This window comes from Martes martes (assembly GCF_963455335.1).
Source record: "Martes martes genome assembly, chromosome: 9".
NCBI lineage: Eukaryota > Metazoa > Chordata > Mammalia > Carnivora > Mustelidae > Martes > Martes martes.
The window spans coordinates 108,341,195-108,358,882 of record NC_137896.1 but is presented as its reverse complement, the minus strand read 5'-3'; the positions used below and the strand labels follow the sequence as shown (position 1 = coordinate 108,358,882).

Below are 17,688 nucleotides of genomic sequence, written 5' to 3'. Positions count from 1 at the left end.
CTCATCTCCTGGCCTTATGTCCAAGCCAGGCAGGCTGAAGGAGAAATGGTTAAGGAAGAAAAAAGGCTTTCTCTTTCTTAGGACCCTTTGTCTTTTTGTTTCGGAAGGGACAGCCTTCCCAGGGATTTCCGTGTAGATCTTACTGGCCAGGAATATTCATGGGGCCACTTCTACCTGCAACGGAAGGTGAAGATTGAGTGGTAGCTTTCCAGCCTCATTAGGAGGTTGTGGAAAAGGACTGTTACATGACTCAACCTACAGTAACTGCTTCAATACATACGTAAATGACAAGATGCTACAAAATGGTATAGGAAGGGCACTGTGGAAAAAGCAGCAAGGTGACGATGAGACCAAGGAATTGTCTGCAGAAGACTATGGGGCTCCAGGAGGAAATCTTGCAATTGGTGAAGTTGCTACCCATAGCCCAGCTTTCCGATCCTTCACTGGCCCAAGGGTTGACTAGACACATCGGGGCTGATTCTTACCAGGCAAACTCACAAGAGATTAAGGTACACTTTACCCTGCTAATTGTTTATTTATAGTAGGGTCTATTTCAGAGTTGCAAACTCAATTTCCTGTGGGATCAGGCAGCTGATATAAACAATATAAAGCAGCCAAACTTAAAATAATAAAAGTGGTTGAAACTAGTTGTGAAGAAGAGAGAGGAAACCTAAAAGCTTTCAAATTAAAAAAAAATATTTAAAAAAATTTTAAACTGTGCAGATATTAAACTATCTGCATGTCCTGATATGACCCATGGTTTGTGATTTCCGGTCTATTCCTTTCTATTGACTAGAAAGTGCTCAAGTTTCCCTGTCAAGAATCACCTCTCCTGATAAACACTCTACCTAGAAAACCAGTGTGGAGGAGTCACAGGCAGCATGGTGAGCGCGGAATCAGAATGGGAGGCAGAAAGGTTTAGGAATGTCTACTGGGGCCAGGGTGGGTCGTGATGAAACATCCATTCCCTACAGGATGTGTCTATCTCTGGAAAGTCCCTGCCTTGTGGGTCCAGGGTCTCTGAGAAATACCTCCCAATCTTTGGCTAACTGACCTTTCTTCTTCCGTGTCTTCTGCTGCCAACCCTGGGGTGCTGAATGTACCAGTATGGTATCATCCATTAAAGCTTCCATCTACTACTAGAAAATCCCATTCCAGTCCTGCGTCCAGAGAATACAACCAGGTCACTTAGCTTGGAATTTTGGTCATCCTCACATTCTCTGGTAATCTAGATTATAGATGTTCTCTTTGTACAAATGAATCACAGATTGCATCACATCCATTTTACTTAACATGTAGAGTTAGTTTATAAGAGCATGGAGGAGAGACCTCACTGTGGCCTTCCTGTGCCATAAACACAAATAAAGTGTTATTGAAGCATTTTTTTATTCCAGGAAGAAATTTCTTATCTAATTTAGTAAATATAATAACTACTTGGAGGCTTGAGATCCTGAATAAACAAAGAGGAAGAGGGGGTTATGAATGAAGAAAAGAACAGAGAGAAGCTCTGTTAAAGGATCTCAACATGCCCTTGCCCCAATCCAATCAGTCACTAAATCCTATTGATTTTTCCTTTGAGATATTTGTTAATTCCACTCCTTTTTTCTCCTCTTTTTCATTTCCACTGCCATCAGCTGAGGCTTGGACTTTATTATGTCCTGTCTGGACATTATATATATATATATATACACACACACACACACACACACACATACATACACACACACACACACACACACATCTCCTGTATGGGCTGCTGCACCAATTTTTAGGAGCTCGGTAGTCAACCTCTTTTGTTTTTCCAAGGCAATTCCAGGGAAAAATAAAAATAGTTAACCCCACTTTAGTTTTTTTTTTCAAAACAAAATCTACATGAAACATGTATATTCATACCGCTTAGACTGATTATGTCATTGACTAAGAGGAACTCAATGAAAACAACAGCACTGATTTTTAGCCAGTATAAAGATATTAGCTGAGCATATTTGAAAAGCAATGATTACAGAAGCAGTTTGCTAAACCTTCATGCCTGACATGGGTTTAGTGCTTTAGAGTTCACAAAGTCTGTTCAAAGCATTTTCATCCAGGGAAAACATCTCTATCTTCACCTTACTGCTAGAGAAATCAACTTTCTCTGAGGTTGTAAAAATCTCCCCTCTAGGCAGGCCTGGGCAGCGCTGGGCAGAGCAGATAACTAATGAATTTAGAGACACTGCCTCCCTAAATCCTATTTCCATTTGGAAAGTGTTTCTGGAATTTTTTTTGTCCTGATACCACTGGTTTGTTTGGATAGAGAGGCTACAATTTACATAAAGTTTCATGCTGTATATATACGCTCTGTACTTCCCTGTTTTCTCCACCTCTTAGCTCTCTGCATCCTTTCTAATATACTGATTTAATCACATTATTCCATTACTCAATTTTTTCCCAATCTCTTTGGTATAGTTATTCACTCAAAATGAGTTAATATCTGAAAATTCTTAAAGTAGTGCCTGGGACATATTAGGGGATATATAACTGCCTAAGAAATGAAAATTCAGTTCAAATTGAGCACCTACTATATGCCAGGCACTGTGGTAGAGGTGGGGTATATGGTAGTAAATAAAACAGACACAGCCCCTGCCCTTAGAGGGTTTACAGTGCTTCTTAGTGACTGTAATGGCTTAGTCATGAATATTTATTGCTGACAGCATGTTACATCATCTGATCCCACATTTTCATTTATAAATAAAGAAAGTGAAATCTAAGAGGGCTAATGACATCCAAAGTCACGAAGCTGGTAGGAACACAGTGGTGTGCAGGAACCAGTTTAAACTGTTGTAAAAGAGCCAATTGTTAAATATTCAGGGATTTCTTGAGCCTGTTGTTAAATCATTGGTACCCTGAAATCAGCCACGGTGGGAATATTTACACTGTAGAAATCAGCAAATGGTACAAATCAAGACTCCTTCCAGGAAAACCAGTTTACCGGAATGCTACAGATTTAACCAAACCAAGCCAAGGTTGCTAAAACTTCCTGCCCACTGCTTTTCACTCCAACCTACACCTCCTTTGATTAGGTTCTCTGTTCCATAAACACAGAATTTTTTGTGGTTGGTTCATTACTTATAATCAAGTCCAAGGGCTACCTTTTTAAGAAGCTTTTCTAAGAACCCGTTCCCCAACCCTTCCCATGTATTAGCACCTTAGGTAGAATGATAGCTTGCTTATTTACAAGTGAAAAGAGACATGGGAACCATGTCTTACCAACTGCAAGGTAAAAGTTGACATTATCAACTTCCCAGAGGGAAGACATTTTTAAAATTAGCTTTTGAATTCCTAGTTGTTAACAGAAAGTGTAGCACGGGTAGTTACAAAATGTATGCTTGATGAATAAATGCAGAAATAAAGAATTGACACTTTTAGTGGGTTTTACTTGTTGAATGAATGAAAAAAACCAGAACATTAAAAAAAAACTTTGGTCAAAATGACCAGTTATGCCTGGGTGGCTCAGTGGGTTGAGCCTCTGCCTTGGGCTCAGGTCATGATCTCAGGGTCCTGGGATCGAGCCCCACATCGGACTCTCTGCTCAGCGGGAAGCCTGCTTCCCCCTCTCTCTCTGCCTGCGTCTCTGCCTACTTGTGATCTCTGTCTGTCAAATAAATAAATAAAATCTTTAAAAAAAATGACCAGTAATTTTTTTCTCACCTTACCTTGCATGAAATATAGTCAGCAAATTACTACCTCACCCCTACTCATTTTCTACCTTTTTTTAAATGTTAAGTATATTATTTATTACTATTATGATGCAAAACTGTAAACTGAAAATTCTGATAGTCTTTCCAGGCAGGGTAGGTTTATCTTTGTATCATGATAAAGAACAGTGGTAAAACTACTGACAACTTTTTTAACGCCCGATTTTCTTCAGGGAAATTAAGAAAAGGTTCTTTAAACAAATGTTTCTTGCTGGGACACCTGCCTGGCTCAGTTGGAGAGCATGCAATTTTTTTTAAAGATTTCACTTATTTATTTGACACAGAGAGACAGAGAATACAAACAGGGGGAGCGGTAGCCAGAGGGAGAGGGAAAAGTAGGCTCCCTGCCCAGCAGAGAGCTGATGTGGGGCTTGATCCCAGGACTCCAAGATCGTGACCTGAGCCAAAGGAAGAGGTTAACAGACTGAGCCACCCAGGTGCCCCAGAGCATTCAATTTTTGATCTCAGGGTTGTGCGTTCCAATCCCAAGTTGGGTGTAGAGACTACTTAAAACAATATGTCTTGCTTAAATTAAAATGTACTCCAAAATCTAGAATAGGCAGTTTTGCACTTGGCAGTGAATAGGGGTGTGTGTGTGTGTGAGAGAGAGAGAGAGAGAGAGAGAGTTTCAGGGGGAGGCAGATATTAGGAAGGAGTTGGAGGGAGAGGGAAGGGGAAGAGAGGAGGAAAACTAGAAAATGTGAAAGAAGGGATATCAACCGGTCTGAGGGAGGCACCAGGGGGACAAGGGTAGGGGTTGCCAGGGGAAAGGAAATGGCACCATCTGAACTTGTTGAGGGTGGACTATAGGAGAGGGTCTTTCTGTAAACCTGCATTAGGGAGTGGGCTGGGCTCAGTCTGTTATAAATCAGTGATTCACATCAGCCGATGCTGGAAATTATTCTTTATCTAGGAGACTAAAGGGAGAGGGGAGAGAAGAGAAGGAATTTGCCCCAGTCTCATGACTTTAAAAGGGGTCATTTAAGTTAAATTTGAAGCTAGCTTCCAAAGTCTTTGTGCAGTACAGATAGAAGGCTTAAAATGCAAATGCCCAGTTGTCAACAATTGGTTGAAGCTCTTCTGGACTGAATTTTTATGAGGTCATATGTTTAGCTTCACACTTTAACAATTGGTATGTATGTATTTATACATTTTTTACTGAAGTAATCTCTGTGCCCAATGTGGGGCCCGGACTCAGAAGTCGGGGATCCAAGACTTGCATGCTTTTCTGACGGAGCCATCCAGGCACCCGCAGTTGGTATTTATATTAGCTGTTTGTAGATTTATGGAGGACTTAACGGGCATCATCTAATTTCATCTGCTAAAGCCACATTAATATAATCAGCCAATCAACGAGTGAAAGTTGCCAAAGGATTATTTGAAACGATGGCAATAAGAAACCATGTACTTCAAGGATTATGTGAACTCAAATCCCAAATTGTAAGGGAAAAGCTGACTAATTTTCAATGTTCTCTACATCATGGTTTGATAGTCCTCTAATTCGGTTTCTGTAAATCTCCGCTGGCATTCACATTTGCGGAAACTAAACGTTTAACACCTTGTACCATTTCTTAGGATCACAGTTTATCTGGACCATGCCAGGAGCCGACTACATACCTGAACGGAAATCTGTGGCAAAAGCGAGTGTTTTGGACTTTTCCACTGCGGGGATGGTGAGGGGCTGCGCAGGAAAAGCCGGGGCTTTCCTAGTGAGGGTGGCACCTCTCACTAGTGAGTGGTCTCCTAGGTGGAAATCATCCTAATCCTGTGCTTTTTCTTTCTGGCTTCTGCACCTCCTGCAGGAATGTAGCAAGGGCACATCCTAAAGGAGCAGACGTATTAATTGCCTTACACAAGCCAAATATCTTGGCTCTGTCGCTTTCTCCAAGGCACTTTCACCTCACACTTCTAAAGCTTTAGGATTTACCTGGAGGGTTCTGGTGCTTTGACTCCACCGCAAGGGTGCATTTCCAAGTCAACTCTCAACGAGGAACTTGGCACGAGACTTTTGCTGAAATGTCCATCGTGACAATGACGAGGAGTGGTTCTAGCGAACAAGGAGCCTTATTATTACTACACAAAAATCTCACGCTCGGACCGCACCCCACCTTTATCCCCCCACGCCCGGTGACTCTCAGACTTCTAGGTGTGACCAAGGCCAAGGACTACAAAACAGAGAATTCTGGGGGAAGGAAGGGACGACGTGCCGCAAAGCATGCTGGGCTCAGGTGGGCGCCGCTGGAGTGACTCCTTCGTCACCTCGTGGTTGCCGCGTACGGGTCACTGCTGGGAGTTCTTGCTGGTATTTTTCTCCTTTGTGGGGATTAAACGTTAAGTGCCACCAGGTTTGAGTGCCGTTTTAAGTATCGCGCAGGTGCAAGCTAGGCAACGGGATCTGCGCTCTAGAGCCTTCGCTGCTGCCCCGTGGTTCGTGCATCCTCCGAACAAGTAAGAGGAGATTGTCAGATCCTGGGCCTCTCCCTGACGGGATCCAGCGGAGAAACAGCTGGAGAGCCAGTGGGTGGATATCAAAGGAATTTTCTTCTTCAGTTTTGGCTAAAAGTGGTGCGGAGTGAGCTCCTCTGATCGCAGGGGAGCAGTTAAAGGGTTTGAGCCTCTGCTGACCGGAGTTCAAAGCCAGAGTGAGGGCGATCTGGAATGGTCCGGGGTGGTGGAATAGAGAAGTAAGCCGCAGGCGTTACCCCGGGCTGGGCCCCGTGGCACCTCGGTGTTTCCTTGGCTTTCAGACAGAATTGTGAATATCCGCTGTTTTCCTGCTGTGTAGCTTGAGGCAAATCACAGGTGTTCTTTATCTCTAGGATGGCCGTTGCTTGAGTGGAACGTATGTATATTAACCCGAACTGGTGGTGGTTTTATATCTAGCCCGCTGGCAGCCATGAATGATTGGATGAGGAAAGGCCCCTTAGAATGGCAAGATTACACGTACAAAGAAGTCAAAGTGACAGCCAGTGAGAAGGAGTATAAAGGATGGGTTTTAACCACAGACCCAGTTTCTGCCAAGTGAGTATGGGTCGTCCTCCCCCGAAATCTTTTTTTTTTTTTTTAAGATTTTTATTTGACACACACACACACAGACAGAGAGATCACAAGTAGGCAGAGAGAGAGGGAGAAACAGGCTCCCTGCTGAGCGGAGAGCCCTGATGCAGGGCTCGATCCCAAGACCCCGAGATCATGACCTGAGCTGAAGGCAGAGGCTTAACCCACTAAGCCACCCAGGTCCCCCCCACCCCCGCCGAAATCTCAATGACACTCCTTTGTGCTGCCTATGTTATGTCCAAGCTAAGGAAGTAGATAAATGAAAGGCTAGTTATTCACCCCTAAGAATTGTATTGCCTTTGAGTCGAAGTGTTGTTCTAAGTATGGATTACCTTGGCAGATCAGCCAAGTTTGTAGAAGTGAGACACTTCTTTTGTTACTACATTTTTATTAGAAAATCTCAAACATACCTAAATGTACAGAGAATAGTGTAGAAGATATAGCCTTACCTTCCCCTTCTACATATCTTTAAGCCAGTTCTAGATACATAATTTTGTTCGTAAATACCTCAATATATCTTTTGGCACATAAGGATTCTTTAATAACCACAGTAACACTATAATACCTAACAAAAGTAATAATAACTTCATTACTAACAGTCTGTTTTTAGATTTGTCTGGTTGTCTCAAATATCTCTTTAATTTGTTTATCAGTTTGGTTGATACGTCTCTTAAGTATCTTAATCTATGCCTGCATTTTCTCTTTTTAGTTTCCCATGTCATTTATTTGTTGAAGAAATAGAATCATTTGTCTTACAAAATTGAACACATTCTGGATTTAGCTTATTGCATTATCATGGCATAGCTTAACATGTTCTTTTATCCTCCATATTTCCTATAAACTGGTATTCCTATCTGGGGGTTTGATTAGAATCAGATTTGGTTTTTTGTAAGACTGATTTAAAGGAGGTGATACACACACTTTTTATTTTGAAATGATTTTAGATTTACAGAAGAGAGTACAGAGAGGACCCATCTATCCAGCTTCCTCTAATGTTGGCATCTTACCTAACCATGGTACATTCCTCAAAACTAAAACTTTACATTAACTAAACTGCTGTCATTTGGATTTTAACAGTTTTCCACTAATTGTTTGCCTTTTTCTGTTCCAGGATCCAATCTAGGATCCAACATTATGTTTAATCGTCATGTGTCCTTAGTCTCCTCTGATCTGTGACAATTTTTCAGTCATTCCTTGTTTTTCATGACTTTGACACTTTTAAGGAGTTCTGGTGAGGTATTTTGTAGAGTGTCTCTCAATTTGGGTTTGTGTGATGCTTTCTCATAAATAGCCTGGGATTTTAGGTTTGGGGAGGAGTACCAAGGAAGTGAAATTCACATCACATCACATTATATATTTTATTTAGGATTTTTGCATTTGTATTCATGAGTGAGATTAGCTTGTAGTTTTATATTTTAACCCTCTTCTCTGCTTTTCGTATCAAGATTATATTAGCCTCGTTAAATGAGTTAAGGCACAGTTTCTCTTTTATAGTCTCTAGAAGACTTTGGTTAGGTTGGAAATGTTTGAACCTTGGGGTGCCTGGCTGGCTTAGTTGGTGGAGCGTGCAACGCTTGATCTTAGGATTGTGGGTTTGAGCCCCACATTTGGTGTGGAGATAACTTAAAAATAAAATCTTTAAAAAAAAAAGTTTGAACCTTGGAAATTGTATATAATTTGGTGGTAAAACTGTCTAGGCCTTTTTTACCCCCTCCATGGGAAAATATTTTAAAATACTTAGTTTTTATGAAAGATTATAGGACTATTTATATTCTTTTTTTCACTCAGTAGTAGAAATTTGTATTTTCTAGGAAGTTTTCTGTTTTAGTTTTCAAGACTGTTGGCATAAATTTGTTCCTAATACTTTAAATTGCCAATCTTTGCTGCCTTCTTCCTAATATTATCTGTTTGTCTTTTTTCTCCATTCTAATCAGCCTTGCCTGAGTTTTGTAAATTTTTACATTTTTTCTTTAAAAAACCAACATTTGGCTTTGATGATCATGTTATTAACGCTTTTATATTCTATTTCATTAATTGTGTGCTTTGTTATTTTCTTTGGTCTGCTTTGAAGCCAGGTTATTCAGTTGTTTAACTCTAAAATTAAGTCTGTACCCTTTCTTCCTTTCCAATACACATTTAAGCCTTTTATAACATTTCAGTGCTTTAACTGCATTCCGTAATGATTGGCTTTCGGCTGGACAATAGAGTTTAGATGTGTAGGATCCTCAGTGAATACTTACTGAATGAGTACAAACATTTGGTGGTGAGGGGATTATTTTTAAACAGGGAAATTCTTATTCCCGATTTATAATTGCCTGTTGGGGCTGGCGATGCCTCTTTATTCCATTGCTTCTTTCGTAGTTTTATGGGCCTTTATATTTTTCTTTTGCAAATCTGCGCTTAACTTAACTTTTCCGCCCAAGTATTGTCCTTGTGAACTTCCTGGAAGATGGCAGCATGTCTGTGACTGGAATTATGGGCCATGCTGTGCAGACCGTTGAAACTGTGAACGAAGGGGACCACAGAGTCAGAGAGAAGCTGATGCATTTGTTCACGTCTGGAGACTGCAAGGCCTACAGCCCTGAGGATCTGGAGAAGAGAAGGAATAGCCTAAAGAAATGGCTTGAGAAGAACCACATCCCCATCACGGAACAGGGAGATTCACAAAGGACTCTGTGTGTGGCTGGGGTTCTGACTATAGACCCGCCCTATGGTCCAGAAAATTGCAGCAGTTCTAATGAGATTATTCTGTCCCGTGTTCAGGATCTTATTCAAGGACATCTTGCAGCTTGCCAATGAGAGGCCAAGAACTATGGATTCATCGATTGAAATAACACTTCATTTTTATTTTTTCCTTCATAAAATGTTTTGAATGTTAAATCCCCCATATTATAAGACTTCAAAGCCACACAGTTGAGTGTGTGTGTGTGTGTGTGTGTGTGTGTGTGTGTGTGTGTTTGAGTTTTAATTTTCTGTTGTTTTGGAAAAATCAAGTGGATTTGGATGTGGATGATAAGTGTTAATAAATAAGTGAACTATGGCAGGGTTAGCCTCACATGCAACAAGATAGCACAAGGACGTTAGAATTCTGTCTTTTTTGCTGGGAGTACACCTTCATTTTTGTTAGGCAAGAAATGTATTTGGAACTAATGCAACATGTTAGATTCAATATAAAAATGTCTTATTAAGTCCCTTGCCCTAACTGCGTGTGTCTGTTTTAAAAATATTTATTTATTGTGTAAGGATGAAATTGCTTTTGAATCAGAATATGTTGGAATATATGCTTTTTTGATCGAAACTTGAAAAGTTTTAACTATTTGTAAAATCTTAACACATAAACTGTAACTTTCAAAGCCTTTACAGTGAGCCCGGCTGATATCTCTGAAGAAAAAGGTAAGTGGGACAAGTATTCGGCTGCTGCATTGAACCCAGTTCCTGTGCCTGGTGGATTCAGCCAGGGCTTCCGGCCCATATTGCTTTCTGCCTGTAGCCCCCATTCCCGGGTCAGGCTCCAGTGGAGGGAGAGAATGCAGGAAGCATGCCTCACTACACTGGGCCTTACCCCTTGGAAGCTAGGCAGGGGCCAGGACTCCATATGGAGGTTTTTGGCCTAGAAACTGAGGGAGGTACCTCAGATTGTCGGTTGGGTGTCTTCTCAGGGGCAGGTCAGATTAGAACCCCAGGTCTCTGACTCCCTAGGACAAGGGTCAGCAAACATTGAGCCCTTGGGACGAATGTAGCCTGCTGCATTTGATGAAAAGTTTTACTGGAACACAGCCATACCCACTGGTTTACGTATTTTCTGTGGCTGCTTTTGGCCATAATGGCAGATATGAATATTGTGACAAACTGTATGGCTTATATTTAGAGAAAAATATAGCCCTGTCCTAGGCTTGTGGGGTGAGGGACCACCCTGCCCTAGACTTGTGGGGTGGGTGTCTTTGTGATAATGACCTGTGACCAACAGAATTACCAGACCCTAAAAAGGAAGTAAGCCCTTGAAGTCATTATCAATAGAGATGTTAAAAGGATTTAAGTTCCCTGATTAGCTTTCTATTAAAGACCAACCCTAAAGTCCCCGGACAACTCTTTTGGGGCCCCTCTCCTGAGATCTTTTTCTGTGTCTTCACTTCTATTGCTTTACTCAAAAAAAAAAAAGAAAGAAAGAAAGAAAGAAATATAGCCCTTTGGGGAACCCGAGTGGCTTACTCAGTTAAGTGTCTGTCTTTGGCTCAGGTCATGATCCCAGGGTCTTAGAATGGAGCCCCACATCAGGCTCTCTGCTCAGCGGGGAACCTGCTTCTCCCTTTCCTCGCAGCTCACTATCTCTGTCACTATCTCTGTCTCTCTCGAAAATAAAGTCTTTAAATAGGTATGTATAGGTCTTTACAGAAAGTTTGCCCTAGGAAATCTTGGGAGCAGCCTGGTGTGCCAGGGCTTGGGGCAGACTTCCGAAGGCAGTTTTGAACTGGATAGGCCATGTGGGCTGCTACAGGACTGAACTCAGGCTAACTTCTCCCTGTGTCTGTCGGCAGGAATCAAGCTGTGCAAACCTTTCGTTCTCATGTATGTCCCTTATTCATACAAAAAGAGAAGCGGTGCCTTCTGCAAGAAATACTAAAATATTCAGCTTTTAGGGGGTCTTTGAGTGCAGCTCGATCAGCGCTATTTTCCTGCATAGTTGTCTAATGACAGGATGTAGCCTCAAGCTCCTCCCACTTCAGCCAGCCTTAGAATCAGTCCGACCGCTTGCTAGAGCTGATTGCAGGACCCTACCCACCATGGATTCTGTCTCAGGAGGTCCAGGTTGGGGCCCAGGCATTTGCATTCCTAACAGATTCCCAGATAATGATAATGCTACCTGTCTCAGGCCACACTTGCAAAAGCAGTTCAGAAACTTTGGGGGAGCAGTCCTTCCCTCAAAACTCTAAAGTTCCCACGATCTTAGAAAGATTTAGTGCATAGCCTTGCTTGCTGTGACTAAGACCCTTCCATTCAAATCCTGGAATGTCTCTGAAAGCAAATAGGGAATGGGGAATAAGAACCAATTAGATTTAGTGTGGAAATGATTTTGGCAAAATACGGGAATGCCTTGAGATGAGAGAAGCCATGTAGGACATTGCCAACAGCATCCGTTGGGCTGGAGCCCTCGCCCGGGGACAGGTGCACTGGTGTTGGTAGATTTGTTTGCTGTCAGACTAATGAGCTGGGGAGAGAGACTGTTTCTTGGCAACTGAGTCCTCTGACTGTTTAAACAGTGTGCCTGCAAATGCTAAGTGCTGAAGAGGGTAAATGACCTGGCTTGAACATGGAAACCTCATATTATCATTTTGTCATATCTATTTCTTTGTGTTTCTAATATTTACTCGTGGAAGTATATTCTAATTATGTGATTGTAGCATCCATACCCCTCTTTTAACTTACTTTAATGTAATTTCAGATTTATAGGAAATTTGCAAGAACAAGACAAAGAATTCCCATATATCTTTTCTCAGCAAATGCATTTCACCACATTTGTATTTTCTCTCTGTGTGTGTGTGTGTGTGTGTGTTCATTTTCTCCCCTTGAACTGTTTGAGAGTAAATCATGGATGTGATGGAAAAATGAGGACATTCTCTTACCAGTCATCAAAGTCTGGATAGTAACATTGATACAGTACTGTGATTTTTGGGGGGGGGGGGCGGTCAGAGAGAGAGAGCACAGGCAGAGTGGCAGGCAGAGGCAGAGCGAGAAGCAGGCTCCCCGCTGAGCAAGGAGCCCGATGTGGGACTCCATCCCAGGACACAGGGATCATGACCTGAGCCGAAGGCAGCCACTTGACCAACTGAGCCACCCAGTACAGTCCCCAGTAATACACACCTTATCCACATTGTCTCCATGTCCTGTATTGCAAAACAACAACAAAAAAAAACCAAAGCAAAATAAAACACAAAATGATTTTTAAAATTTGGACCATGTATCGTGTTCAGTCATGTCCTTTTAATTGGGAATAGTTCCTCACTTCTTTCTTTGATTTTTAGGACATTGACATTTATTTTGTGGAATAATCCTCAATTTGAGTTTGATGTTTCCTTTTGTTTCAGTTTGATAGGATTCTTTTGGGTAGGGATACCCTGGAAATGACAGTGTTCTCGATGCATCACATCAGGAGGCACATAGTATTGATTTGTTCCATTTCTCGTGATGTTAACTGATCACTTGGTGAAGGTGGGGTTTGTCAAGTTTCTCCACTGTAAAGTGGCTTTTTAAAAAAGTACTTTTTAGTCATTGCTACACCCAGAAAGGGGTTTCAATTCATGACCTCAAGATCAAGTCACATGCTCTTCTGACTGAGCCAGTCATGTGCCTACTATTTTTTTTTAATTTTTAAATTTTAAAAGCATCTTACAATAAATCTTTATTTATTTAGTTTTGTAAAGATTTTAAGTAATCTCTACACCCAACATGGGGCTCTAACTCAACAACCCTGAGATCAAGAGTCATACGCTCTACTGACTGAGTCAGCTAGGCACACAACCTTTTTTTTTTTTGAAAGAGAATGAGTGCATGTATGCCAGCGCGGGGGGGGGGGGCATTAGGTTGAGAGGGGAGGGAGAGAGTCTTTTTTTAAAATAAGTATGCACGTTTTTAAATTAGGATTTTATTTATTTGTCACGAGAGAGAGAGCACAAGCAGGGGGAGAGGCAGGCAGAGGGAAAAGCAGGGTCTTGGTCCCAGGACCCTGGAATCATGACCTGAGCCAAATGCAGGCAATAAACAGACTGAGCCACCCAGGCGTCCTGGGGAGAGAATCTTAAGCAGGTTCCATGCCCAGAGCAGGGTCCCATTTGGGGCTCAATCTCATGACCCTGAGCTCGGGACCTAAGCTGAAACCTAAGAGTCAGACACTTAACTGAGCCACGCAGGCGCTCCAGGCACCCAACATATTTTTATTTTTTATTAACGTATAATGTATTATTGGTTGCTCAACAAATTTTTAAAAAACTTTATTGAGGTATTATAAAGTTCATCCACTTGAAGCGTACTATTCAGTGATCTTTAGTAAACTGACAGAGTTGTGCAACCATCAGCACAATCCTTTATTTTTTAAACATTTCCATCCCCACAAGATTCTGTATCTCATTTGCAGTGAATTCCCATTCCCACCCTCAGTCCCAGGCAACCAGTAATCTTTTTGTATTTATGGGGTTGACATTTCTGTTCATATAAATGGGATCATACCATATGTGGTCTTCGTGTCTGGCTTCTTTCACCTAGCATTATGTTTTTGAAGTTCATCCATGTTGTAGCATGTAGCACAGGGTCCTTTTTATTACTGAATAATACTTGATGGTGAATATACTCCTTTTTCTTTATTCATTCACCATGGATATTTGGGTTGTTCCCAGTTTGGGGCCACTATGAATAATGCTGCTGTGAACACTTGTGAGCGGTCTCTGTATGCACATAGATTTCCATTTCTTTTATGTGAAATACCTACAAGTGGAGTTGCTGGATTTAAAAAAAAACTTTAAGATTTTATTTATTTATTTGACAGACAGAGATCACAAGTGGGCAAAGAGGCAGGCAGAGACAGAGAGAGGGAAGCAGGCTCCCTCCTGAGCAGAGAGCCCAACGTGGGGCTCGATCCCAGGACCCTGGGATCATGACCTGTACCAAAGGCAAAGGCTTTAACCCACTGAGCCACCCAGACACCCCTGGAGTTACTGGATTACGTGATAAATTATGTCTAACTTTTTAAGAAACTCAAGCTATTTTCTAATGTGGCTGCACCATTTTACATTCCATCAGCAATGTTTGAAGGCTCTAATTTCTCTACACCCTTATCAGTATGTGGTACTGTATGTGATTCTAGAGGCTATGAAGTAATATCTCATTGTGGTTTTCATTTGCATTTCTCTGATGACTAATGATGTTGAGCATCTTTTCATGGGCTTCTTAAGCCATCTGTAGTATCCTTGGTGAAATGTTTACTCAAGTATTTTGCCCATTTTTTTTTTTTATTTTGCCCATTTTTAAAACTGAGTTGTCTACTTGAGTTCTAAGACGTCTTTTTTTTTTTTTTTTTTAAGATTTTATTTGAGAGAGAGAATGAGAGAGAGCATGAGAGGGAAGGGTTAGAGGGAGAACCAGACTCCATGCTGAGCAGGGATCCTGATGCAGGACTTGATCCTGGGACTCCAGGATCGTGACCTGAGCTGAAGGCAGTCTCTTAACCAACTGAGCCATCCAGGCACCCAAGTTCTAAGAAGTCTTAATATATTCTAGATACAAGTGCAAATATAATTGTAATATAATTTGCAAATACTTCCTCCCAGTCTGGCTTGTCTTGGATTTTCTAAATGATGTTTTTGAGCTGCAGAAGTTTAAGAAATTGACTGATTTACCAATTTTTTTTCTGTTATGGATCATGCTTTTGGTGTTTGTGGGTAAGAACTCTGCCTAATCTAAGGTCACATAGATTTTCTAATGTTTTATTTTTTTTAATTTTTAAAGTTTATTTATTTGAGAGAGAGCACATGTGGGATTGCGGGGAGGGGCAGAGGGAGAGACTGTCAAACAGACTCCTCCCTAAGCACAGAGCCCAAGGTGGGGCTCCAACCAATGACCCATGACCTGAGCTGAAGCCAAGAGTTGGGCACTTAACCAAGTGAGCCACCCAGGTGCCCTCCAAATACAGTGGGTCACGATCCCAGGGTCCTGGGTTTGGACCCTGAGTTGGGCTCCCTGTTCAGCGGGGAGCCAGCTTCTTCCTCTGCTGCTCCCCTTGCTTGTGCTCTCTTGCTATGTCAAATAAATAAAGTCTTAAAAAAAAAATCTGCCTTCAGCTCAGGTCATGATCCCAGGACTCTGGGATCAAGCCCCACATTGGGCTCCCTGCTTAGCAGGGAGTCTGCTTGTCACTCTCCTGCTCCCTTTGCCCCTCCCCCACACTCTTGCTCACTCACTCTCACTTGTTCTCTCTCAAGTAAATTAATAAAATCTTTAAAAAAAAAAGCACATCTAATTGCTGAATGAGATGAGATCCTTAAAAAGCAGAATTAAGACTTGGTCAAAGCCATTAGCATCCTTTGTTTTAATTTCAAAATATAGGGATCTAGTTTCTTTAGAACCTTCAAAGGCGGGGGGTAAATTATGCTCCTGATAGAATTTATTCAAGTAAACTTTATTCCTCTATTGTCCTCTTTCCTGTGTCCCAGTTTATCTTTGTATCCTGAGTTCCTAGGGTGGCCGGCACATAGCCCCTGCTTAAAATGTTGGTTATGTTGAAATTAAGAGCATAAATGTGGGAGGAATTTCTGCAACCCCAAAATGGGTCTCAAACTAGCCACATAGCACACATTAGTTATAAACTGGACAATCAGCCTCCTTGTTAACTAATCAGATTGCATGCTTCAATTAATCCGTCTTAGCCATGCTTACTGTGGAAAGGATGGTATAAAGATTTATGGGCCAGAAATAATGGGGACAGCTGGAGTTTAAATGGGAAAGTGCACAGGTGAATTTCAGGGACAGAAGGGTGGCATTAACAGAAACGTCTATAATTATGGATTATTTTGTGCTGGGTCTATAATGAATGGATTAGTTTCCTCCTCAGATAGGATTGTCCCTTGGTGCCCATGGTATAGCATGACCCCTATTTGTAAAGACATGTCTGAAGAGCATAACACATCTCTGACTTTCAGTCCAGTAATCTTACTAATAATCAAGTCCTAAAAGAAACTGTTTTGTTTTTTTTTTTTTCCCAGTTCAAACAATAGGAGAAGGATTACTGAACCTAGAAATTACAGTTTCTGATTAGGCTTCATGTTAGATTTCAACATTTTACAGTTATCTACATATAGAGCTATATACTCCCATCCCCCTTCTTAAAACCCTATTTGTGTTATATAATATTGGCCAAAGGTTGGACTCTGTTCAGATAACAGAATGATAGAGTAAGGGTGTATGTATTTCGGATATCAAATGTGGGCCTAAGTGTGAGAACTTGAGTTTTGCAAGTGGAAAATGTTAACAGTATTAGTGTCGCATACTAATTGTATTTTCAAAACACATTTTAACTTATTTTCACATTTTCAAAATAAGTGATATTTACAAAAATGAAATTTAATGGTAGAACATGTTTTTAAAGTAACTATATCCCTACCCATCTGTACATGGCTTTTACCATTGGTACATATAATTTCCTCAAGTCTTAAGTACTCTGTATTTGGTAACAACATGATGGACTCCTATGCTCTTACTCACACAGTACATGTTGATTAGGGTAGACTTAGGCATAATTTTCAGAGACAACTGTGGGCATAATTTTTATCTGATTAGTAATTAATAGCTAGACATTTTAAGTAGTCACCTATCTCATTTTGTTTAAATAGGTTCTCTCCACCTTGGCACTACTGACATTTTGACCTGGATAATTTTTTGTTCAAGGAAGATTCTGTGCATTGTAGGATACTCAGCAGCATCTCTGGCTTCTAACCACTGGATGCCAGGAGTACCCCCCACTCAGTTGTGACAACATCTCCAGATGTTGCTAAATGTGCCCTGGTGGGCAGAATTGCCTCCAGTTGAGAACCACTAGTTTAAAATAAGCAAAATACCCATTTGCTCCTGTGAGGAAACTTCTTTATAGTCTTTGTACATGGTAAGATCCTGTATTATAGTTAATCAACCTCTACGGACAAATAAAGTCTTACTTGAAGGGTTAACACATACTTTTGTTTTAATACACTTGAAACTTAGGGATGGAATGAGGCAAAACTTATTAAAAGGGGACTCTCAGTAAGTAAACGAGTCTTTTGGGCTATGTTATCCTGTCTTGAATCATTGTAGAAGAAAATCGGCCAGGGATAATCTCCCCTTTATAAAAATAAGCTCATTCGACTTGAAAGGAAAA

The 17,688-nt window shown here is 41.1% G+C and overlaps 1 protein-coding gene across 2 annotated transcripts; it reads left to right on the top strand.

The window, feature by feature from the left end:
- The first annotated feature begins 5,954 nt into the window (after nt 1-5,954).
- Nucleotides 5,955-10,931, top strand: GEMIN6 (gem nuclear organelle associated protein 6). 2 transcript variants are annotated; one of them, XM_080814387.1, is made up of 3 exons: nt 5,955-6,182; nt 6,618-6,755; nt 9,215-10,931. In XM_080814387.1, exons 2-3 carry the CDS (start codon nt 6,631-6,633, stop codon nt 9,588-9,590), a joined length of 501 nt encoding a protein of 166 aa, XP_080670513.1. In that variant the 5' UTR covers nt 5,955-6,182; nt 6,618-6,630; the 3' UTR covers nt 9,591-10,931. The 2 variants fall into 2 exon arrangements, with proteins under 2 accessions (XP_080670513.1, XP_080670514.1); XM_080814388.1 differs by having other exon boundaries at nt 6,554-6,755.
- Nucleotides 10,932-17,688: the final 6,757 nt, after the last annotated feature.